The 22,073-nt window shown below is 38.9% G+C and overlaps 1 protein-coding gene across 3 annotated transcripts in view; it reads right to left on the bottom strand.

Moving 5' to 3' along the window:
- Positions 1 to 5,753: 5,753 nt before the first annotated feature.
- Positions 5,754 to 22,073, bottom strand: part of ASXL2 (ASXL transcriptional regulator 2) — a 210,092-nt gene continuing 193,772 nt past the window's right edge. For all 3 annotated transcript variants that reach the window (XM_074209932.1, XM_074209931.1, XM_074209933.1), the window contains 3 exons: positions 20,447 to 20,552; positions 17,383 to 18,097; positions 5,754 to 17,020 (listed from right to left, as the gene is read on the bottom strand). In XM_074209932.1, the coding sequence (XP_074066033.1) occupies positions 14,561 to 17,020; positions 17,383 to 18,097; positions 20,447 to 20,552 (3,281 nt within the window). In that variant the 3' untranslated portion in view covers positions 5,754 to 14,560. The remainder of the gene's footprint in view (positions 17,021 to 17,382; positions 18,098 to 20,446; positions 20,553 to 22,073) is intronic.

The following is a 22,073-nucleotide window of genomic DNA, read 5'->3' as shown; positions in this document are numbered from 1 at the left end:
TGGCATTGCTTCTTCTAGTCTTTAGTCTTTCAAAGTTGTTTGTCTTTACAATGTGGTTATTATGTAAGTTGTTCACCTAGTTTGGTTTACTTCACTCTGCACTAATTCATACAAGTCTTCTCGGTTTCTCTGAAATCATTCCCTTCATCAGTTTATTATGGTACAATATATTAGTATTATGTTCATGTAATGCATGAATACTACATCCTGTCTTTGCATTTATTAAGTTGGGGTATTCAAGAGGGTTGAGGGATACCCTGACTAGATTCATTATTAGCCATTTGAGTATTTGGGGACTGTAACATGAAATACAACTTGTTATTGTATCAACTTGTTATAACAGATTCAGTTGCAGCTTGGGAAAGAAAAGAGTCTAGGACATCAAGAAAATATGAGTAAAACCTTCAGTACATCAGAAGGATGCTACAAATGAAGGAGGAACATGGAAGGCCAGGAATATCCTGTAGATTCCCATTTTAACTAAAGATTCTTGCTATTAGTAGCTAGGTTGAGTTTTCTATTTTCAGAATCTTTAAATTTCTATGCCCTGGGGCCAAGCACCAATTGCCCATTCCTACTTATGGTTCTGCATAGTTATGGCCTCTCTAATTCCAAATGCTTTTCTTATTAATAAAGCAAAGTCCCACTTTTCAACTTCTAAGTATTTCAGGTGGCCAGCTTAAGAGGTGAAGCTGGGGAGGGCTGAGGAGAACAGTATGATAAACTCTGTACCCATCCCCTGTTCTTTATTCTCTTGCTGTGGTGGGATAATTAACTCATGAGCCAGCAACCTTTTCCTATATTTAGACTAATTACAGAGTTGACTTCTCAGTGTACCTACCACCCCCAGCCCCAGCAGGCAAGAGAACAAAGGGCAAATAGTCCAATCGCAGATTCCCTCAAGCCTGATCACATCCTGGGGAAGATGAGGAAAGGAGAAAGCTATTAATCCTCCTTTTCTCCATGGGTGTTGAGCTATGAAAATGACAGAATTAAAGGAGACATATTCCTATTAAATTCAAAAGCATTTGTTGAGTACCTACAGTGGGACTTGTTTTTCTTCCACAGAGGAAAATAATACAGACATAGGATATGAAGAGCTAGATAACCTTTAATCTTTAAATCTGTGATAAAACCTTGGCTAAAGGGTCACTTCTGATGCATACTAGGTGTGTGACCCTGAACAAGTAACTTAATCTTTCAATATCTCAGAGATCTCTTCAGGACTAAATTGAATGGAAAGTACCTTTCTTATTTACATTGGTAAGAGGGAGTTGCCTCACTGGAATTTCTCCATCCCAGAGAAATCATAGGTTTGATTAAAAAATGATAAGAAAAAATAATAAATAAATAAATAATAAAAAATAAACAAACTCAGCCTTTTAATTGACCTAATTCTCTCAAATTATCATTCTATATTTCTTCTCCCTTCTCCTTCCTTTCATTAACATACTCCAAGAAACAAACATTTACACTCATTGCTTCCACCTTTTCATTACTTAAACATTGCAATATGGCTTCAGACCATTCTTCTGTGTGGTTGAGGGTATGGGGGATGGAAGTTGACAAGGTTGGTGAACTGGGAAGCCTGGGTATTTGAGGACATACTGAAATCTCCAAGAATAAGGGTAAGGGATGGGCTAGAGAGAAAAGCATTTAAGTCCTTGAATTCTTTGAGAAAGGAGGAAAAATGAACTGAGAGCCAGCAATCTAACTGCCTCCAGGACCTAGATAGGGTAGTAAAGTTTGGTTGTTTAGGAACTTTTTGTCTAAGATGGCTGCTGGAACAAAAGGTTCCACATATTTCTGCTCCCATTTACATCCAATGAGAACTTAAAAACCACCAGACTAAATCAAGAAATCCAAAAAAGAAATTATAGTGACTTCATTTATTTTATCTGTCAGAACTGCATTAAAAATTCAGCCAGAAGTCCACCAGCAGTAGGAAAGGGAGCCTAGAAAAGCAAATGTCTGCTGTGGCAAACATGAGGGAAGCCTTCCAGTGTCACCAGAAATGCCTCTAGCCTCTAAGACTCAGTTTTTTCCCTAAGAAGAAGGTACCACACCATTTCTTGTACCATTTCTGCCTTTTTTCCAGCTTTCTTTGGAAGAGAATCATCTCCCCTGCTGCTATTGCTCCCCTCCTGTCTGAACTACTTAATGCTACATCCTGAGGCCAAGTCTCTATGATAATATTCATATAGTGTTTAATAAATAATTGCATGTTTACTATGTGTCAGGTGCTGTGCTAAGCACTTTAAAATTATTTCATGTTATTCTCACAATCCTAGTGATGAAGAGAATTATGATTGTTTCTGATTACATTTTTTCTATACGTTCTGTAACCTTAATGTAAAAATGTTAACCAAATCTTGTTAAAGGGTGAAAGGCTCTTTGCTCCTGAGATATAAACTGACCCCATTGTTTTATATCCTGTTCTCCCCATTTCTACTTCACCCAGCTTCTGGTCACCTGCCCTTGTCCATTGACACTAGTGTGGCAGAAAATAACATGGTTGAACTTACAGGTCACACACCTTGAGACAGGAAGGACCTGTATGTCATTTCCCATTGGAGAATACCTGGCCCAGGTGCTAGACCCCCCTACCCCAAAGTGCCACCCTTGGGTTCAATCTACTACAGAAGTGTATTTAAGAGGAAGTGTTGTCCCTTCTGGGCTGCTTCTTGATTCTATCTTCCAATCCTGCAGGATGTCTACAACTCTTTCTTTCTTGGGCATGTGCTCCCAAGCTAGGTTCTTTTGGTTCACCATGGGCCTCCCATGTGGCCTAGGAGTTTTAACCTATATATTTGAAATAATTTACTATAATAAAAATCCTGAGCAGTTTTAATATCCCAGAGAGAGAGCTTGAATTCTTTCACCTTTCAATGGCCTTAGATCTTGATTCTGTTTCTATATCTCATTGGCAACACTAGGAGGTAGGAGGGTACCTATGGATATTAGATATCAGTTTAGAATTTTCCCTTAATGACAAATTCTCCCTATTAGTGATTTTCAGTGGCTGTGATGTTTGTTCTTCATTTTCAAAGACTATCAGAGAGGTGATGCCATGACAAGCAGGTGAATTGGACTTCAGTGAAAATGCTGTGCTAAGTCACTAGCCTCACTTTGTCCTCCAGGGCCATCTGGGTCTGGGTCCAATGGACAGAAATTAATCAGGATGACTGGAGATGACACTGGATGTGATGGTCAGGTTTCAGTGACTTGTCCATTAATAGCTATGTAAGCAATAAGTGTCTAAGGTCACATATGAAATCAGGTCTTCCTGACTTCAGGGCCAGATGCTCTGCTCACTGGGCCATCTAGTTGCCCACAATCACTGTACGTCTTCACTCAAGTTTTAGCCCCCATCCCCTACTGCCTGATTTTTTTATTCCCATTCTCCTCAATCTCCCCACCCCCAATGTCCCATACCAAAACCATACTTCCCCTCCACTGTGTTCTCTGGAATTCTTGCTCCACAGGCAACAAACTTGCTTTAGTGGATAGAACACAAAGAACAGAGTCAGGAAGACCTGAATCCAGACTCAGACACTTACAAGCTGTGTAACCCTGGACAAGTCAATTAACTTTTGCTACCTTAGTTTCCTCATCTGTAAAATGTGGATAAATAAGGGCACCTACCTTCTAGGATTATTGCAATAACATGAAATAATTGTAAAGTGCTTAGCACAGCACCTGGCATGTCATAAACATTTTATCAGTTCTTAAGCACTATATGAATATAATTATTTAAAATAATCCATGCGTTTCCAACTCCAGCTTTCTAGCTCTCAGTGAGACCTGGTTACCTCTTGATGACACAGCTTCTCTGGGAACCTTTTTCAGTAATGCATCATCAATCACTCCCAACTCACTGATCAAGATGAATGAGTTGAAGTACTCCTACCTCTTCTTTGCCCTGTTTAGCCTCTTCCTCTATCATGATCATTTAGTAATCTCTCCTCCTTAGAGGTTCACTCAATCCACATCTAGCACCTCAGTTAAATGCATCATTTTCATGTTCAGGAACTCATGAGATTTCATTATGATTCAAAGTCAAAGTCAAAAATTCCCTCCTCTCTAGATCACTAAGACTGGGTGAATTTACAAACTTCAATTCCACGAAGTATGCTGGAGTGGAGTTAAATTGCTGCAGAGTTGTCCTGTTTTAAAAGAGGGCCAATGACATCAGGAAGATGATGTCATGATGTGTAACAGAATTGGATTTAAGTGAAGCAGGACTGTGTAAAGTCACCAGACTCATTCTCTTCTCCAGAATCATCTGGTTCCAGGGGCAAGACAGTGATCAGGATGAATAAGGATTGCCCCAGATGCTGTGATGGACCATTCCCAGGTCTCAATTTGTCTGAGGCAATACCAATTCAGTGATTAAGACTAGATAAGAAATGAGGCAAAAAAAAAAATAGCCACTCAAAAACAAAAGGAAAAACAAATCAATCTGGGAGGGAAAGACCCTCAGCATTTTTGGCCAAAACAGAAATAAATTTACACTCACTCTGAGCCAACAAAACCCAAACAATGGACAACCTAGGCTTGGATTAGGACCCATTATTGGCTAGTGAGAGCTGGTTTTTTTTAAAGATTTTAAAAGATTTTTTAAAGCAATAGCTCCATATGAATGCCAATGGCATTATCAATGCCTGGTTTCCAAGGAATTTTTATTCTTTATTTCCAGGTCTCAGGTTTCTCTGTGGCAACACCCATTAAGTGATTTAAAGTTGGGTAATAAATGATGCATGAAGATGGTCTCGTTTTCCTGTTCTGGGTGTGGGGAAATGTCCTGCCATCAGGTCATATACTGCCCAAGAAATCATTTGGTTCAGCAGGCAAGACTAGAAACTCAATAAATCTATAACTTTTTAAGGGTAATTAAATATGACTAAAAACAGGTTTTTAGTTGATAATTTTTGCATTACTTGTGAATGATGTATATCCAAATGGCCCCATTTGGTTCCCCACCACTAGCCTATTGAAAAAGAAAAAAAATTCAATTTCTAAGGGGAAAATTCCTAGGATTTCTGGCTAAAATTTAAACTATTGCTATATACATTACACTTTCAAAACTAACTTAGCATGTCACTGTCATGAGGAGCCAGTACATAGAATTCCAGATCTAGGAAGTACAATATGCTAGTACTGCGACATTCTTTTTCTTGTACCAAACCATAGTTTGGGGGTGAGGGGAGAAATGTATTTTCTTTCTTTCCCTTTTAAAAAAATTGACACTTTTTTTTAAGATTGTGTGGGTCCAACTGGATTTGGACAACCTCTCAATTCCAGCTCCCTTAACTCAGAAAGTCTTCATGGCAATAACCACTAGAGGAAAAAAACCGAATTATGGAAGAAGGAAAGACAAGACATAGGGTTTGAAAGATTAACATTTTTATGGTCCATCCTGTAATGTATGGATCTGAACTGTGGACTAGTAAGCAAAGTCATGAGTTTCAATCTGGGTCCTCCAGTTTTTAATGGTTTTATTCTTCCTCCATGAATAAAATTTCCTACATTTATTCTTAAAGAGTTGAAATATTCTGAGATATCAGGTAGTTCTGAGTTGCCCCTTGAATTCCAAATGGAATCTCTTCAGGTACCAAATTAATGTCTTCGTTCTCAACGATTCCTAATGGAAAGGGGGCATTATTTCTTCAGCAACCTCTTCCATAACCTTGACCCAGAGGAAAGTAATTCCAAAGCTATTTTGGAAAGATGCAGGCACAGTCTCCAGGGTAAAATTATATGCTTTTATTTAAAATAAAATGAAACATTAAGATAAAATACACATTCTGTCCATGTGCAGAAATACTATTTTACATTCAACTCTGAAGCAGGTAGTTTTACATGAACAATGAAAGGAATGATCTAAGGTTATAAGAAGAGTAGGTATGTAGTGACAGGAAATGACAAGGCAGATTTTGTTTTTCAAAGTGCTAAGGCCTACTGGCATGTAAGATTTTTAAAGTGACAAGGACACATATGGTAATTGCTCCCATTCCTCTGGTCTCCCAGTGCTGGTGAAAGTGGTAAGCTGGAGCCTGTTAACGTATGGCATGGTCAGATGAAAAGATCACAGGTCAATTGAGCTTCCATGCAAACTTTTCCTTAAATATTTGGAGCTCTATGAATACCTGACAAAAATCTTGTCCTGTGATATTATTGCTGACCAACCCTTAGGTAATGATTTCTATTGGCCCTTATCTCCAAAGCCATTAAAAAGGGGGCAAAATCCATGATTTCACTCATTTAAGGCTAGTGCAAAACAATTATATACTGGTGGAGCCCTGCAGCTCATCAGTGGTGCTTACGGGTGAGATAGCTGGACACCTAAAAATCAAAAGAATGGCTGATTTAGAGTAAGTGTCTTGTCTAATAAGTCTTATGCTGGCTACAAAGATAGGTAACTCCTGCTGTCATTTTATATTTTTTAGATTCTTTTAAATCACCAAAACTTTTCCCAGAAATATTAAACTTTATGCACAACCAATGGATGAACCTGTAGGTTGAGTTTGTAGATGTGGACACACACACACACACACACACACACACACAAACATTCTCTTACCCAAAATCTTTCCCTTGTGTCCATCTACCAGATCCTTAAAACCTAACCCCATTGTGCCTCATGGACAAAAGTCATTTTAAACATAGAAAAACTTAATTATTTATGACTAATTTCTGTGGCTGTTTATTCATTGCTAAATAAGGTATGTTCAGGGCAAAAATAGTACAGGTTGTTTAGAACCATGTTAGTGAGGTGAGAATCAAGATCATAGCCCAGATACAATTATCAATTGACTGCCATTGCATTACCTATCCCAAATCTGATAAAATGATTCAATTGCATGTTCTACTAACAGTGACTTAATCCTGGTCTTTAATACAAACTATAGATAGTTCTTAAGTTTAAAGGCAGTTTCTATGTTTTGGAATAAAAATGACTCAGTTACCCAACAATCTGTCATGTCCTGCAATCATATCTGATCATTGCTTCTTGTCTTCTCTCCACTATTCCATGTTATAAAAGAATAAGTATGAAGTTGAAAGGTAGAAGTTCAGATTTGGAATTTACTGCTCATCTACATTCTCATCTGATAAATGTCTCAAATATTAGAAGTTATGCCTTTCAAAAGGAAAATCTTTTCCTGCCCCCCCATTGAGTGTAAGCATAAATCTCTTAACTGTAGAAGCAAAAACAGAATAGAATCTGAGATACAGAGCCATGATTCTGAATAGCTAGATGACTGTTTAGAACAGCATGAAGAGCACAAGCAATGCTAACACAATCCCCATGGAGGGGGCAGCTAGGTGGTGCAGTGGATGGAGTACCTGCCCTGGAGTCAGGAGGACCTGAGATCAAATCCGGGTCTCAGATATTTAATAATTACTTAGCTGTGTAATCTTGGACAAGTCACTTAATTCCACTGCCTTGCAAAAAAAAACAAAAAATACAATCCATTTAGTCCTGGTTAGGCCTGTTTACACAAAAATCACCAAATATCAGGATCAAATATCAGGATCAGTATTACTAAAACATCAAGCATTAGAATGTTGATTAAAAATTATGCTTTTTTTGGGACGGCTAGGTGGTACAATGGTTAGAGCACTGGCTTTGGAGTCAGGAGTACCTGGGTTCAAATGTGACCTCAGACACTTAATAATTACCTAGCCATGTGGCCTTGGGCAAGCCACTTAACCCCACTGCCTTGAAAAATCTAAAAAAAAAATTATGCTTTTTGTTCAAATGAATGGCTTTTGGTTACAATTAAAGGAAAGATAGAGAATTGGGGAAAGAGCAAGTTCTTTTAGGTTGAAATAGATCCTAACAGCTGAGAGTTGTAAAAACACTTCTACCAACTAAGGAATAGAATGGGAAAAGGAAGAAAACAATTGCAAAGACAAATCTTTTCATCATTGAACCTAATGGTAGTTCTATGGTACCTTTAGACCATAAAACAGTAGCTTATCTGATTTGGATATTACCCATGTCTGTCAAATTTCTAGAATTACTAACAATTTCAGATCTTTTGACAAATCCCAATTTTTACTAATATTTGTACAGCTCACCAAAATCACCATCCCTCTAGTCTCTGGACTGTTCAGCATGCTGCCTTGTTAATGTCCTTTTTCATATTTAACCTAAATTATGTAACAATGACTAAAATGTTCTTTAATACTATTTTTGCTGTCCTCCAAAGGTGCCTTCCCTAGAATAGTTCCTTAGAAGACTTCACTAACAACTCACCCATGTAACTTCCTCAACTCTAAAAAGATGGTCTGTGTACAAATTGAACATCATTTCATATCTGCCCATCAGTCATAAAACTGAAAGGTAGAAACAAAATCCTAACAAAGTATTTAGCTCAGGAGAGCCCAAATTTTAACTTCTGCTCTTCATGTATAAAGATTTTTTTTAAAAGATCCCTTGATAAAGCCACAGTGATAACTTCATTCAAACCATCTTTTGAATATCCTTATCTAATTAAAAATAAGGCAGGGGGCCAGATGCTCACAGCAAAAGACATTTAGGGGCATCATGTAGGATATTCTGTACAAGGTCCACACAAAAAGTTGCTTATACTCTAAGCAGTCAACAAATAAAGTCCTTTAGAAAATAGGTTAAATTTTCCATGAAGGATCTATGGAAGGATAGAGCACAACTACAAAGACATGGATGGGTTGCAACTAGAATAGGAGTTCTCACAATAATGAGGTCACAATCATCAAAGTAACCCAATCATTCTTCAAACTTCCCATCGGGTTACAGAACAAAAATGCCACTAAATCAACATTTTACCTCACACAAATGCAAGGGACCTTACCTGATGATGATAAAATAACTACAGGCACTACCTGGCCTATCCCTCCCTAACAAGCACTAGGGATAAGAAGATGAAAAACTGCTGAATAGATCTGAACCGTACTCCTAAAGGATATAGATTGGAAGTGAACTAAATCTTAATCATTGCTCATTGGCTAACTTATTAAAATTTTAGTTCAAATAAAATGAGTATTGTATGCCATATTTTATAGAAAGAATTTGAGGATGGTTTTAATGAGATTCAATCTGTTTCTTTAGAGGTATGGGCCACTTTCCATAAACAGATTTAGTGTTCCCCTGCTCTATTGTTAGGCATTCTCCTCTTTTTAATCTGACCCCATTCCCATTTCAAAGAGTAAAACCGACATTTTCAAGATTATAAATAAAAATGTACCTCAATAACTAGGTTCTAAAAGAGTATCATTTTGTGGAAATTAAAATGGTCACAGGATTATGGGACAATTTATTGAAACAAAAAGTCAGTTTTATAGCTTATAGTCCATTATTTTAATTTTCTATCAAATCCTTAGGAAATTATACATATAAATCGAACAAGTGAACCACACACCTTGATGTCATCCCATACTTTATGGTCAGAGGCAGTGCAATATAGTGGCAGGTTGAGTTTTGGGTGGCTTAATCTAATAAGAAGAGTCTGAATGGTGTCAAATATTTACTTTATAATGCTCTTAGTGGGGGGGAGGGGGATAACTATCAGCTTCTAGCTCTCAATGTGAACTCCACATGGCTCTTATAAAATACATGTAACTCACAAACATATAAAGCACTATATAAATGTTAGCTAGCTATTATTATTCTAGGAATAAACTACTGCTCTTTCCTTCTAATCCTATCAAATATTTATTTCCAAACTTGTTCCTTATAAATTCTTTTAGAGATAAGAAAATTCACCATGTAACTCCTATTAAGTTCAAGTTATGAATGTAGTACAGCATTTATCCTTAGCCAGTGACCTGTGTCTTTTCTTTGACAAGATGCTCAAGACTCAACTTAGATCCTTTCAAAGTTGTCAGAAACTGTACTAAGAAACTTACCTGTAAGTCTTGAAAAAGGGGTTGGGGGGAGGGGGAGGGGGAGGAGGTGAAGAATTACACTCTTTACTAGAGAACATTTCCTTGCCTGATTCTGGGGCAGAAGGTGGGAGAAGAGGAACTCCTTTGTCAAATGATTTTCCAGGTGTGGAAGAAAACAGTATTTCCTTTTTTACAAAGTTATGATCATCATCATCATCATCATTCTTTCTTTTCTTTTGAAATAAAAAAATTGCTGCTTTACAAAAAGGCCCCACTTTCTCTTCATCTTTTGAGGGCCTTCAAATAGTTCTACATGCAGAACAGAATGTAAAGAAATTAGAAAGTAGAACATGGGGCTGAAAAACAATCCTGCCAGATTTTTAGGAAAAAAAATCTTTTTTTTTAATCAATCACCCCATTTTCCTGTTCCCCTACAATTATTGTCCCAGGAATAATATCAAGCAACAGAAACACTCATCCAACTCACTCTCAGATACAGGTCAGACCTCAAAATTCACCAGCTCAAAGGTTTTTATTTTAATTTTTACCATCTTTTACTTAATAATAAAATGAAAAATAAGAGAATATATGAAGTACATACAGTCTATATACATATATTTATTGCAAATACTTAAAATTCTTATGTAAAATGATTTTCTATATTATTTGTGAAAAAATATGAATGGTGTCGACACCAACTTCTCTGTACATACCCTCAATTCCAATGTTAACAATTCCTTTAAAAAGGCAAAAAGACACTAACGTTTAGCATGTACTAAACCAGTTTGTACAAACCTTATATCCAGGAGGAAAAAAATAGCTTGTGGTAAACAATGTCAAATTTATTTTGAAATAAACAACAAACCCTGGAACTAACCCCTTTACTTATTGCATTATATGGAAATAATCTGAGTGCCTTCAGTCACTTACTTAGAGAGTAATGGCCTCTGCAGAGGCCCTGAACCCAACATACCCTGTATCAGAAATTCACAAGTCTTCTGCTGTCAATTTTTTTACAGATATTAAAATATATATTACTTAAAATATATTATTGGAAAGCTTTTTTTTAAACTGATCTTCAATATTTGTATCAAATGTATAGGATTAATAAAAATAAAGCAACCAAGAATCTCTGAAGGTATTAATTCAATCTTAGCAAATATCCCTGTTGCTTCCCTCCAACAGGTTTAGGTAGGAAAAATCCCTGCCTATTATGTGTCCCAAAGTCTTTCTGGACTATTCAACAGCCCAAACTCAAGTCTACCCCTAGGTCAAGTTATAGCCCAAGTACTTTGCAGAGCTATGTAATGGGGAAGAATCGAGATCTTTTCCATTTTGCTGTCATGGGAAAACTGATAGAGTTTACCTTATATAGGAGGGCCAGACAGGAAAGCTTCTGATGCATTTCACTGTTAGTGAAGCCTTTAAAACACATAGTTAACATGAGTCCATTTTGGTAACCACATTCAATAAGACTCTAACCAGAGAGTTCTTTCATGGTCCTGAAGGTGGTAAAAGGCAGTAATAGCCAGTTATACATGTAATGTCGCTAACTTGCTAGGCTTAATGGCTAAAGCCAGGTGATTAACAATGTATTAATTAAAACCCTTACTTGGCAGATTTGGTCTTTCCCTGGATGATTATTTAAATTTTAGAGATAAGTTCCAAAACATCTCTTAGCCTGCAGGAAATATTACCAGCTCTAAGGATGCTTAAGCTGATAGCAAAGAGCATCAATATCTTGAGCATGTGGATGGAGGGGGAGAAGGACAGAGAACCTGGGGCATTTATTTGGTTTTCTATTCTTATTTACTAGATGGCATGATTTTTATAATTAGCACAATTTCAAATTCAAAGAATATTTTATAACAAACAATTCAAAACACACATAATTAAGACCTGGAGATACTGTTTTATTAATGCTAATTCCCTGCAGAAGAGCCTGTACCAGAAGGCATCTGAAGGATAGAGAGGTGTGTATCTGAAGCATGCCCACTAGGGATGCAACATCCAACTAAAGTCAATGGAGTAGTGCAATTTAACTCTATTCTATAAGAATGCTTAGTACTTTCCTTGAAAATACTTCGAGTAGGAAAGAGGAAAAAAAACAAAACAAAAAACAATAAACCCTAAAACTAAAACCAAAATCAAGAACCCTCAGAAGATCTGGGAAAATCAGCATCTACTGATGTTCCAATAAGTTTTTCATCTCCAACTGTTTCATTTTTCAAGACTAATACCAAGTTAAAAATTTTGCTGTTTAATATACAAGACATGACTTTCAATTTGAACAATGCATTACTATTTTCCAAAGAGAATCTGAAATTGGATGTGACCTACACCATTCTGGTTTCCTTATTAATTCAGAGAAATGAATTTAATGATCTTTTTTCTAAGTTATGACAGCCTGAGCAGACAAGACAGGTATGCATTCAAACATGGCACTGTGGGAGAAATGCACAAATCTGTTTCTTGGTCTTTCATTATAATGAATTTTGAAAATTAGAAGCTTACTTTAGTTAACATGTTAGAATATCTGTTGAGGAGTTGTGATATTCAGGATCTTTTTTCTTTTTAAACCAGTCAATATGGATTAAAGAAACAATAACCTGGTCTTGTTATAGCCTTTGTGGCTCTTATTTGTCTATCCCAAAATTTAAGGATCAACCAGAACTTTCCTTGACTCACATGCTGACCAGCTCCCTACACACTATTAGCGTGGAGAAGGAAGTAGATATAGAGAAAGTGGTTACCCATCAGCAGGCCAAATTCTTCTGCACTTAAAACCTCAACTTGCTAAGAGTTTCTACCTGTAGGTAGAAAAATAAGACAACAAATCCATAGTCTAAGCTCTTGCTGTGTGACTTAACTGGAGCAGCTGCTGCCAACTTTGGGATTCCAGGAGTCCTTCTTGACTGTATATGCATAAGGGTCAACAATGGAAGAATCATGCTAGATGGAGCATGAATTTGACATATAAAATGGGAACAAAGACAGACTACTAATGAGGATGTAAATCTTATTCAAAGTTTAGTATGGAGGTGGAAGTGAGTTTAATGAGATTGAGAAAAACGGGAAAGGATCAAGTAACACAGATAGATTTGTTAGCTAGCTAACTCTCGTTAGCTCCTATTCTGGAATGTGATTTCAACTTTTATGTTCCAACAAGTTTTGGATTTCAGAAAAGCCATGTCCTGAATATTAAATCTGAACCTAACTAGTTATATTTGTTAGTTGTACTAATAATTCTATTTTATATAGTTGAAATTAGGCCTTGTACTCAGCTTGACAATTTTTGCAAATCAAGGTCATCCTTAATTTATGAAATAATTCTGGTTGCTGTCCTGGGTCCACTAAGCCTAAATTAACCTCCAGTTCTTTTTAGCCAGGGTTCAAATCTCTGCTATAGTTTTGTACTCCCTTGTTCATTTGTAGATATCATTACTCTTAAGACTTTTCAGAGCAGACACAGACAAACTGAGGGTTTGGTATTTTCAAAAAATATGAAAAGTGCCCGACTTATGTCATAAAAAATATATATATATATATATACACACACATATATAAATTTAAAAATATATAAATTATTAGCCTAGTACATGCCCCACAGTGTCCTGTCAGGCCAAAACGAGTGTAACAGAAGCTGGAACTGCGGCATGAGTCACTTCCCTAAGGACTGTCTGTTCAGCACTGAGTGTCTGAGGAAACAAAGAGGAGGCTATTTCAAGGATAATGGTAAAATGGGAGTAATTTTTTGCTCTTCTAGGTCCCCACAATTTCAAACATACCTAAAAGAAAATGTAGCCCAAGTTCTGACTTTTTTTTTAAATGTTTGCTACTGAACTACGCCAGAGCTTCCAGGAATAACTAAGTGCTCATTATTATTATTGCTGGAATTACTGACCTACCCCAGTCAAAGGCAGCCAGGTCCAAGGGGCTGCACCCTTCCTAGACTACCCTGTCTCTAGGCATATGGGTGGGGTTGGGAGAATGGCAAGTATCCACAAGCAGAGTGCTCAGATGCCACGCAGCTTCTGGGAGACTATGAACAAAAAGCAGGTCAGAACTGGTGGAAAAAAAGGATTACAATGCTCTTTGTTATTAATGTCTTAGCAAAATTGAACAAGGGAAAGTATGCCCCATGACTGAATCCTTCAAGGAGGCCAAATGAGTTCTCCAACCAGAATTTCAAAGCCTTCATTAGGATGGAGAGCCATGACCTTTGCCCCTTCCCTCTGTCTTCCTTTCTGGGCCTGACTTACATGGTAGAGAGGTGGGAAGGGAAGTGACTTTCTTTTACCAGGGTAACAAGCTTTTCTGAGTCATGTGTACTGGAACCAAAACATGAGCCCACAGTAATACATTATCTCCTAAACACTTGGAAAAATAATTTTTAAACAAAATAATGTGACATATTTACATGATTTTATAAGTGCAAACTTGTCACAATTCACAAAGTCTTGTTTGACTTAGACTTAACTGTACAACAAGGTGCTCTTCCATTAAAAGGTAAAAACTGTATTCTGTATTCCTGATTATGTAACATTTACCTCTCAAATAAGACAACTGAAATTAGTTATTTCTTCCTGTGATTTCAAAAGGACCTATACAAACTTGTGTCTCCCTATATACTTGTCTACCCACTTCTTTCTTTTCTAGGGTCTCTCCATTTTCTGCTCTTTGTCTCTCACCGGACCACAAGGCAGGAGACACACAGTTTGGAGGGGCCAATGCAATCATCATGGCAGAAGGCACCACAGCCTTTGCACATGATCATGGCTTTCAACCTACAATAGCATTTTGAAGGAGAATCTTCCACACTGTTTTCTTCAGGGAAGGCCTGCACAGGCAAGGTCTGTCCATGGCTGCTGGGGTTCATTGCCTGGCTAGCAGGAATGGTGGTGACTGTCACTGAGAAAGACATGACATCCCCCATGTTGCTAGACACCTGATTACAGTCAGGTATTCCTGATACAGCAGTACTGTGGTCCACATCAGAAGAAGTAGAGACATTGATCATGCCTCTATAGCTTGGCCCAAGCTGCCTTGGTGGGCTTCCATAAAGCTTTGGGGTTTGCAATGGTGGAAGGAGAAGAGGCTGTTGTGTAGGGCTGTCTGTGGGGAGAGGAAGAGTACCATAGAGCTCAGGACTACTATTTATCATCTTTCCCCTCATTGCATGAGCCACTCGTTCCTGTGCTGCCTGAATGAAATCTCTAGCCAGAGTGTTTCCATCAAATACTTGACCTGTAGGAAAGAGGTGGAAATTCTCCTTGCTGACAGTGGCATGACCCATGGCTTGTGCTTCAGCTTTCATATTCTTGTTGGTTAGAGTGTCATATGCAGACAGATCTCTGCTATAGGCTCCCTGGCCTCCTTCACACTTGCCAGAAACCTGGGAAGCTAAGGGTTCCTCCTTCACTAAAATCTGTTCGTCTTCATCATCAGGACTCTCTTCACCAGTCTCATCTTCATCTTTACTGCTGCTGCCATCTGCTGTAGCCCCTTTGTAATCCTGGTGTTCCACTTTAAAGGCCTCGGGAGGACTGTTCAGACAAAAACGATCCTCAGAATTCATGGACTGGGCTCTCTTAAAGCTCTCTGAACCCCGGCCATAGGTGGAAATGTTGAGTAAGTAGTGGCCTGACATGGCAGGTTTGGATGTCCTTCTGCCTGCAAAACCCAGCATAAACCTCTGGCTGGTAGAGATGTCCTCTAATTGGAAACCTGAGTGAGTGAGGCTGAACTGGGTAGGCTGCAAGACTGAGAGCAGGTTCTGTCTCTGAACCCTTTTAATGAGGGTCTGAAGGAGCTGCTCTTGAGTTGCCTTATTAAGTCCTTCTTGGCAAGGATACTGATCAATGTTAGAGTCCCTCAGGTCCTTTCCTGAGAAGAGATGGAGGGTCCTTGGGACCTGGGGTAACTGCTTACTGTGGTGGATTTTCTCCAAATGAGGTGTAGACAGATGAGACTGTCTTTCACTACTTTCCCCTCTGCCACTAGTTCCTGTAATGCTGGTATCCCTGGGTACTCCTGTCCCTTTCTCCTCCTTTGTAACCAATGGAACAGTTTTTATTTCTACTTTGGTGAGAGGCTTAGGCAGTATCTGCTCCAATGGAACATCTTTGCCTTGGAGCAGTTGGGTGACCAAAGGGTTATTAGCAGGAATACTAGAACTTGGCCGTGCGGTGGGTCCACTTGTATTTGAGGAAGCTCCTTGAGCTTTAAGGCTAGAGGTTGGCAAAGTGCTAGAGGATGGAGCTGATACAGTAGGTGCAGCAGTAACACTGATTGGGGGTGTCAGAGGCTTTTCTAAAGTGGTTGCTATTGGTAAAGTTGTCAAAGAGGAAGGAGCCACCTCCATAGGAGCACTGGGACTTGTCTTTGTCTCTACTACAGCTGCAACATTTATTATGTCCTTCCTAGAACTCGCTCTAGGCTCAACTGTGCATTCTGCTGTAACCTGAGCAGGTGAGGTCCCTGAGGTCAGGGCTGAGCCTGCTGAAGGAGAAGGTGCTTTTTCTTGTTTGAAGTTACTGGGAATCTGTAAAGGGCTGTAGGGAATTGTTCTGTCTGTCCCAAAAGAGGAGTCTGGATTTTCAATCTTCAATTTCTCTAATGTTGGGGGAGGTGGGTTAGTGAGGGCTGGTGAGGGGCTACTTGAACATGCTCCACTGACTCCAGATCTGGATGGTAAGGAGGGGGCTTGCTGTAGTTGTGCTCTAGAGACACTGTGAGGTGATGCCGGGCCTGGGGCCTTGGTCTCAACTTGGGATTGAGTCTCTGAACCATCGGATAAAAGCTCTCTCGTACCTCCCCTGCTTCCAGTTCCTGCCAGTTCCAGTGTGTTCCCTTTTCCAGTTTCACTGGCTCCACCTGATCCTGGATCCCCTCCTCTTCCTGTTGTTTCTTCTCCCCCTCCAGGGCCAGGACCTGGGATGGTCCCCCCAACAGAGGCAGCGGCAGCGGCGGCAGCAGCTGCAGCGGCAGCTGCCCTCTGGGCTTTGGCCAGCTGGGCTTTTGCTTTGATGTCTGCAAGGGTTCTGGCTCCTTTTCTGTTGGGACTAGTGATAGAGGCTGGAAAACGAACCCTGGGAGAGACCTGTCCTGTAGGAAATGGCACATGGGAGATTCTGGAGACCGGGATCTGCAGGAAAAACAAATGAAAAGTGACTTAGCAACAATCCAGAGCCATGACCGGGGTTCATTCCATCTTGCTAGCACTCCCCCCTTCCCTCAACATTTATATATCCACCCTTGAGCCTCAATTTCCTCTAACCAGCACATTTTTGGCCACTCTCAATATCTAGTCCAGACCATAAATTTAGCTCTTAAGTGGCTGTTAACTATTTCCTGTTAAATTATGATCAGATAATGAAGTATTCAGCCCTATATGAGGGGTAAATGCTTGGAATAACATTAAAACAACAGTCCTTTAATAAATCTGAGCGGAGGTTCAGGTTTCAGAAATTAACTCCCTTTTACCCACCACTTCCTTTCTTTCCTTACCTTGAGTGGTGGTACTTTTCGAACCTGGACCCTTTCCCCTCTGATGGGAAAGGGCTGCTGAGAGGTTTGAAGTGACTGCTGGTGCTGGTGGTTCTCAAGGACACGTGGCCTTTTCTCCCAGCTCATGGGGGTCTCTTCTGGTGTGAGCGAGGATTTCCTCTTTAGACCTTCTAGGTTGAGATCACTGTGCTCTGAGGGAGAGGCATCTATCACAGTGTTCTCCTGAGGGCTTTCTTCTACGACTGGTCTTATTGGTTTTCCACTTCCTGGGCTCTTTGGTTTGCTTGGAGTCAAAATAGCTGTACCTTTGTTTTCCTTGATGATGGGAGAAGTTGTTGTGAGATGATTTTCATTTTCAGGCTTTGGCTCAGCACAGACTACTGGCTTTGTTTGGTTTAAGGGATTCTCACTGTCTGGGCCTGTAATAGGATCAGTTTTGTTTTGCTCAATGACACTGCTAGCTGAGGAAACTAAAGGCTCCGGAGATTTGGAGGGTTTGGGCAACACTTCTTCTGTGCTCTCATCTGATTCTTTCCTTGATGGAGAAAGTAGTTGGACTGGTTTAGACTCTGCTTCAGGGGTTGCCATTACTGTTTTGATGGAAGGTTCATCTGAAGGTGGTATGGGTTTTGGTTGTTCAGTTGAGGGTTTCCTCATTTTGGAGTCATTGGTAGCACTAGTCAGCTTCTTAGAATCCTCAAGGCTCAACCCAGAACTAAAGAAAGAAAAACAGATATTACTGATATATCAAGTCTATTTTAGTGGGAATACTATGTCAGTGATAAGTTTCCAAATGTTCAAATCCAAAGTGCTCAATTCTAAGGTCATGTGATGGCCATAGGGTATCTTTAGTTAATATCCTAGGAAGACTTGGGAGAGATCTAAAATCTGTGGGCATGGCCATGAGTGCATGAGTGTGTGCTTGTGTGTGTGTGTGTGTGTGTGTGTGTGTATGTGTATTGAGGAAAGGGCAGAGTCAGGCTTTGCATGAGGATGGGGAAGATGCTGGACCAGAGAAGCCCTACTCTTCCCCTCAAAGAACTGCCCAAAGCCAACCTAGGATTGCTCATATCACTTCCCTTCTGGCCCCATCTACCCCCCCCCCCCAAATCCTAGCTATCCTCTCTTATTCAAGGAGTCAATTAAGGCTTCTTCAAGGACTCTGAATCACACTGGAAGTTTCTCAGGAATTCCAGGAGTCAAAGCAGAGATAGTTCTTTCTACACAAGTAGTTTCAGTGCCTTTTGAGTCACCAATGACATGCAAACAAATGGGGAGCCCTAAAGTGAGAGTATTCCATGGATGTTTCTGTCCTTGTGCAAAGTGTTTAATTCAACAAAGATTTATTATGTACCTACATTAAGCAAGGCAATATATAGGGAGATTATAAAGAAAAGATGCAACAGATATTGAGCTCAAGGAAACACTAAGAGTTTACATACATTTTACTGGCTATCAAGAGGCTGTTATTCCTGTTCTAGAAACCCAGACTATCAGAAAAAGCAAAGGACTGCTGAGTAACACCAAAGAGACTTAGAAATGGATGAAATGGAGTAGGGACAAACCATGAAGAGCATAAAAAGGGATCTATACCAATATTGTAATGGCAATGCAAGATCAGAGGAATAATTGTCTTTTTAAGATAACCACTGGTTTTCTGGTTATAAGGTTAGGTTTATTTCAACCTGGGAAATATTCTCTATGACTGCTACTTTGCTGTCATGTCTGCAATGAATTTGAAATTAAGACCTAATGTATCCAAAGTGCCTGGCAATTAGTAAAATAGACAATGAAGACATAAGAACAATTCTATTTTTATACAATGATGGCAGGAAGAATAAAGGCATAAGTTTGGGACCAGTAACACATCCATCTCCTTTTACCCAAATAAGATTGAGCTCAACTGAAAAAGCACCTCCAAAGCTTCTTCTATAATTATACAATACAATAAATATCTACAACAATATTTATTTCCCAAATATGCTGCTCATTTGAGACTTGGGGGATTGCTTTGTGAATACATGCACACATACCCTCTTGGAGGGAAGGGGAATGGAAAGGCAGCAAATAACACAGAAAGAAGTTCCTAGAGGCACTCAGAATGCAGCTCATTACAATAGAAACTGCTCTCAGTTAATTTCAGTAAAAGGAGTCTTCTTGAAAACAGGATAAATGAACACACAAACACAGCAAATATTGAGAGTAACTTTTCTGCAACTTTTCTAACAAAAGTTTGAAAAAATAGGATAAACTTGAAGGGTTGTAAAAAAAAATTCTTAAACAGAACATGTGAGTCTCTTTCTGCACAGCTATCATCACCATACTAATCTGACAAAGACATGGGCCACAGAAAACATTTTCATTTGCTAAAAACAGAGAGATTCAGCCAGTGGCTCCTAACAGGAACAGAGAGGATTGGGGCTAGAAGGAAATTCAGATATCATCTAGTCCAATTCCTGTTTGTGGGAGAGAAAACTGAAGCCCAGCAAGATCAAAGAGTCGACATGCCAGTGGTATAGCTCCTCGAGACTAGAGTAATGTTCTGCTGACCATCAGGCAGTCACTTTCCTGCTGCACCGATGGCTTAGGAAAGGTTTGAGGCAATTAGAAATTGGGATATATGCATGGTATTGAATTTTTACAGGACAGAAATTGTGGCTACAGCAGCAACTCTAATTTTCCTCAAAATTTGTTAAAACAAAATGTTCCCTGTGGCCATCATCATCACCAACATACATTGAATTAAAATTATTTTACAGACCTTAAAGTCTATGTGCCAATGTCTTTTAAGAAGATCTTAGGGAAGTTTTAAGACTCCAGGGGGCAATCTCCAACCTGGAAGACTGACAACTAAGGCAAGAAGTTTTACTACTTAATGAGAAATTTTTACATGATCTGAAGAAGCAGATAAAATGAACTTTGAGAGAAGGGTTTCAATGGTTATATAATGACTACAAATGCCAGTTTTCCTAATGATTGTTTTCTCTCTTGGCACTTTATCTTCTGAGAAAACTTAAAAGATCCTAGCTACCAACAAAAACAACAAAATCAAATTTTGGCTTACCTCTGCCCATAATAGCTCTCAAAGAATTGTTCCTTCCATGGCTCCACTTTTTTCTCCTTCTCAATTTCTTGTCTTATTCTCACCTGCATTTCAGGTGTGAACTCACCTATGTGCCAATGTACAAAAAGAAAATTAACCAGGAATTATAATATTTGCAACTCCTAGTTCTCAATACAAGGTCCAGTATATAAGAGCAGATGCTCACCAAGCACTTGATGAATTCTTAATGACATAAATCTCTCAAATTTTCATCAAAAGCAGTGCTCTAGATAAGCTGAGGGATAAGATAATTGTTAAATTTGTCTGTATTAACCTAGAGTTCACATCCATTTCTTCAGCATCTGCTTCCCCATTTCCATTGGCACATCTTCTTTACCTCCTTCTTCTACACTATCCTCATTTTTCTTATCTAGCTAAAGCCTTTTCTCTTCTTTTCCTCTTTCACAACTTAAAGACTGTTAAAGCTCTGGAGCTCATGTTCAGTGAGTCCTGTCTTCTCTCTCTTTCAATTCTCTTGAATACTCAGATTTCCCAACCTCATTTGGAAAACATGGGGGGGAGGGGGGATGTTGGGTGAAGTTGTCACTACAGGCAGGTCATAAACAATTAATGACGGGGCAGCTAGGTAGTGCAGTGGATAGAGCACCAGCCCTGGAGTCAGGAGTACCTGAGTTCAAATCCAGCCTCAGACACTTAATAATTACCTAGCTGTGTGGCCGTGGGCAAGCCACTTAACCCCATTGCCTTGCAAAAACAAAACAAAACAACAATTAATGACGGGACCTGCCCTCTCTCCAATGTTCAGAATTCTTTTGGATGAAGGACTCTGCATATAACTAGCATCTCAAGGAACCTTCAAGACTAGGGGAGAAGATAAGGGAGAAAAACAAAGGGAACTCAGATACTAAAGGAATTGAATTCTAGGGACACATTGCCTTCATTATGCCTGAATTTTAATTATGCAAATATGCTTGTATAAGGAAAGTTAAATTATGTGGGAATCAGAGAAAACAATCTCTAGGTGGTGTTTATAGATACTATAGGATTAATAAAAGAAAAAAATTACTGTAAAAAATTTGGTTTGGCAATGTAGAAGTCAACTTTTAAAAATATTTGCTTGTCATTTTATGCCTACTTAACATAAAGCACAATTATAAAAATAAATTTATTTTGAATATTTTGAATAATTTTGAATAACATATGAAACTTTGGAGTTGTACAAAGCAGATTCCTCATAATTATTATTCCTATTTTTAAGAAAAAGAAACTGAGTCTTAGAGGTTAAATGACTTGCTTACAATTACATACAGAAATTATCTGAGGTAGCATTTGAATCCCCATCTACCTTTTAAAGGTGTTACTTCCCAATCTTTCCCCACCCCAAGGCAATAGTAACCTCCCATATAACAAAATACAATTAAGGAGAACAAACATATTTAGCTATGTATCCATCTTCTATCACTTCTTTTTTTTTTATTTTATTTATTTAAAGCAATGGGGTTAAGCGATTGCCCAAGGCCACACAACTTATGTGTCTGAGGCCAGCTTTGAATTCAGGTCCTCCTGACTCCTAGGCAAGTGCTCTAATTGATGAGGCACCTAGCTGCCCCCACTTTCATCATTTCTT

The sequence above is a fragment of the Macrotis lagotis genome, chromosome 1, assembly GCF_037893015.1.
Source record: "Macrotis lagotis isolate mMagLag1 chromosome 1, bilby.v1.9.chrom.fasta, whole genome shotgun sequence".
NCBI lineage: Eukaryota > Metazoa > Chordata > Mammalia > Peramelemorphia > Peramelidae > Macrotis > Macrotis lagotis.
Note: the sequence above shows the minus strand (reverse complement) of the source record. Positions and strands in the feature narration are given on the sequence as shown.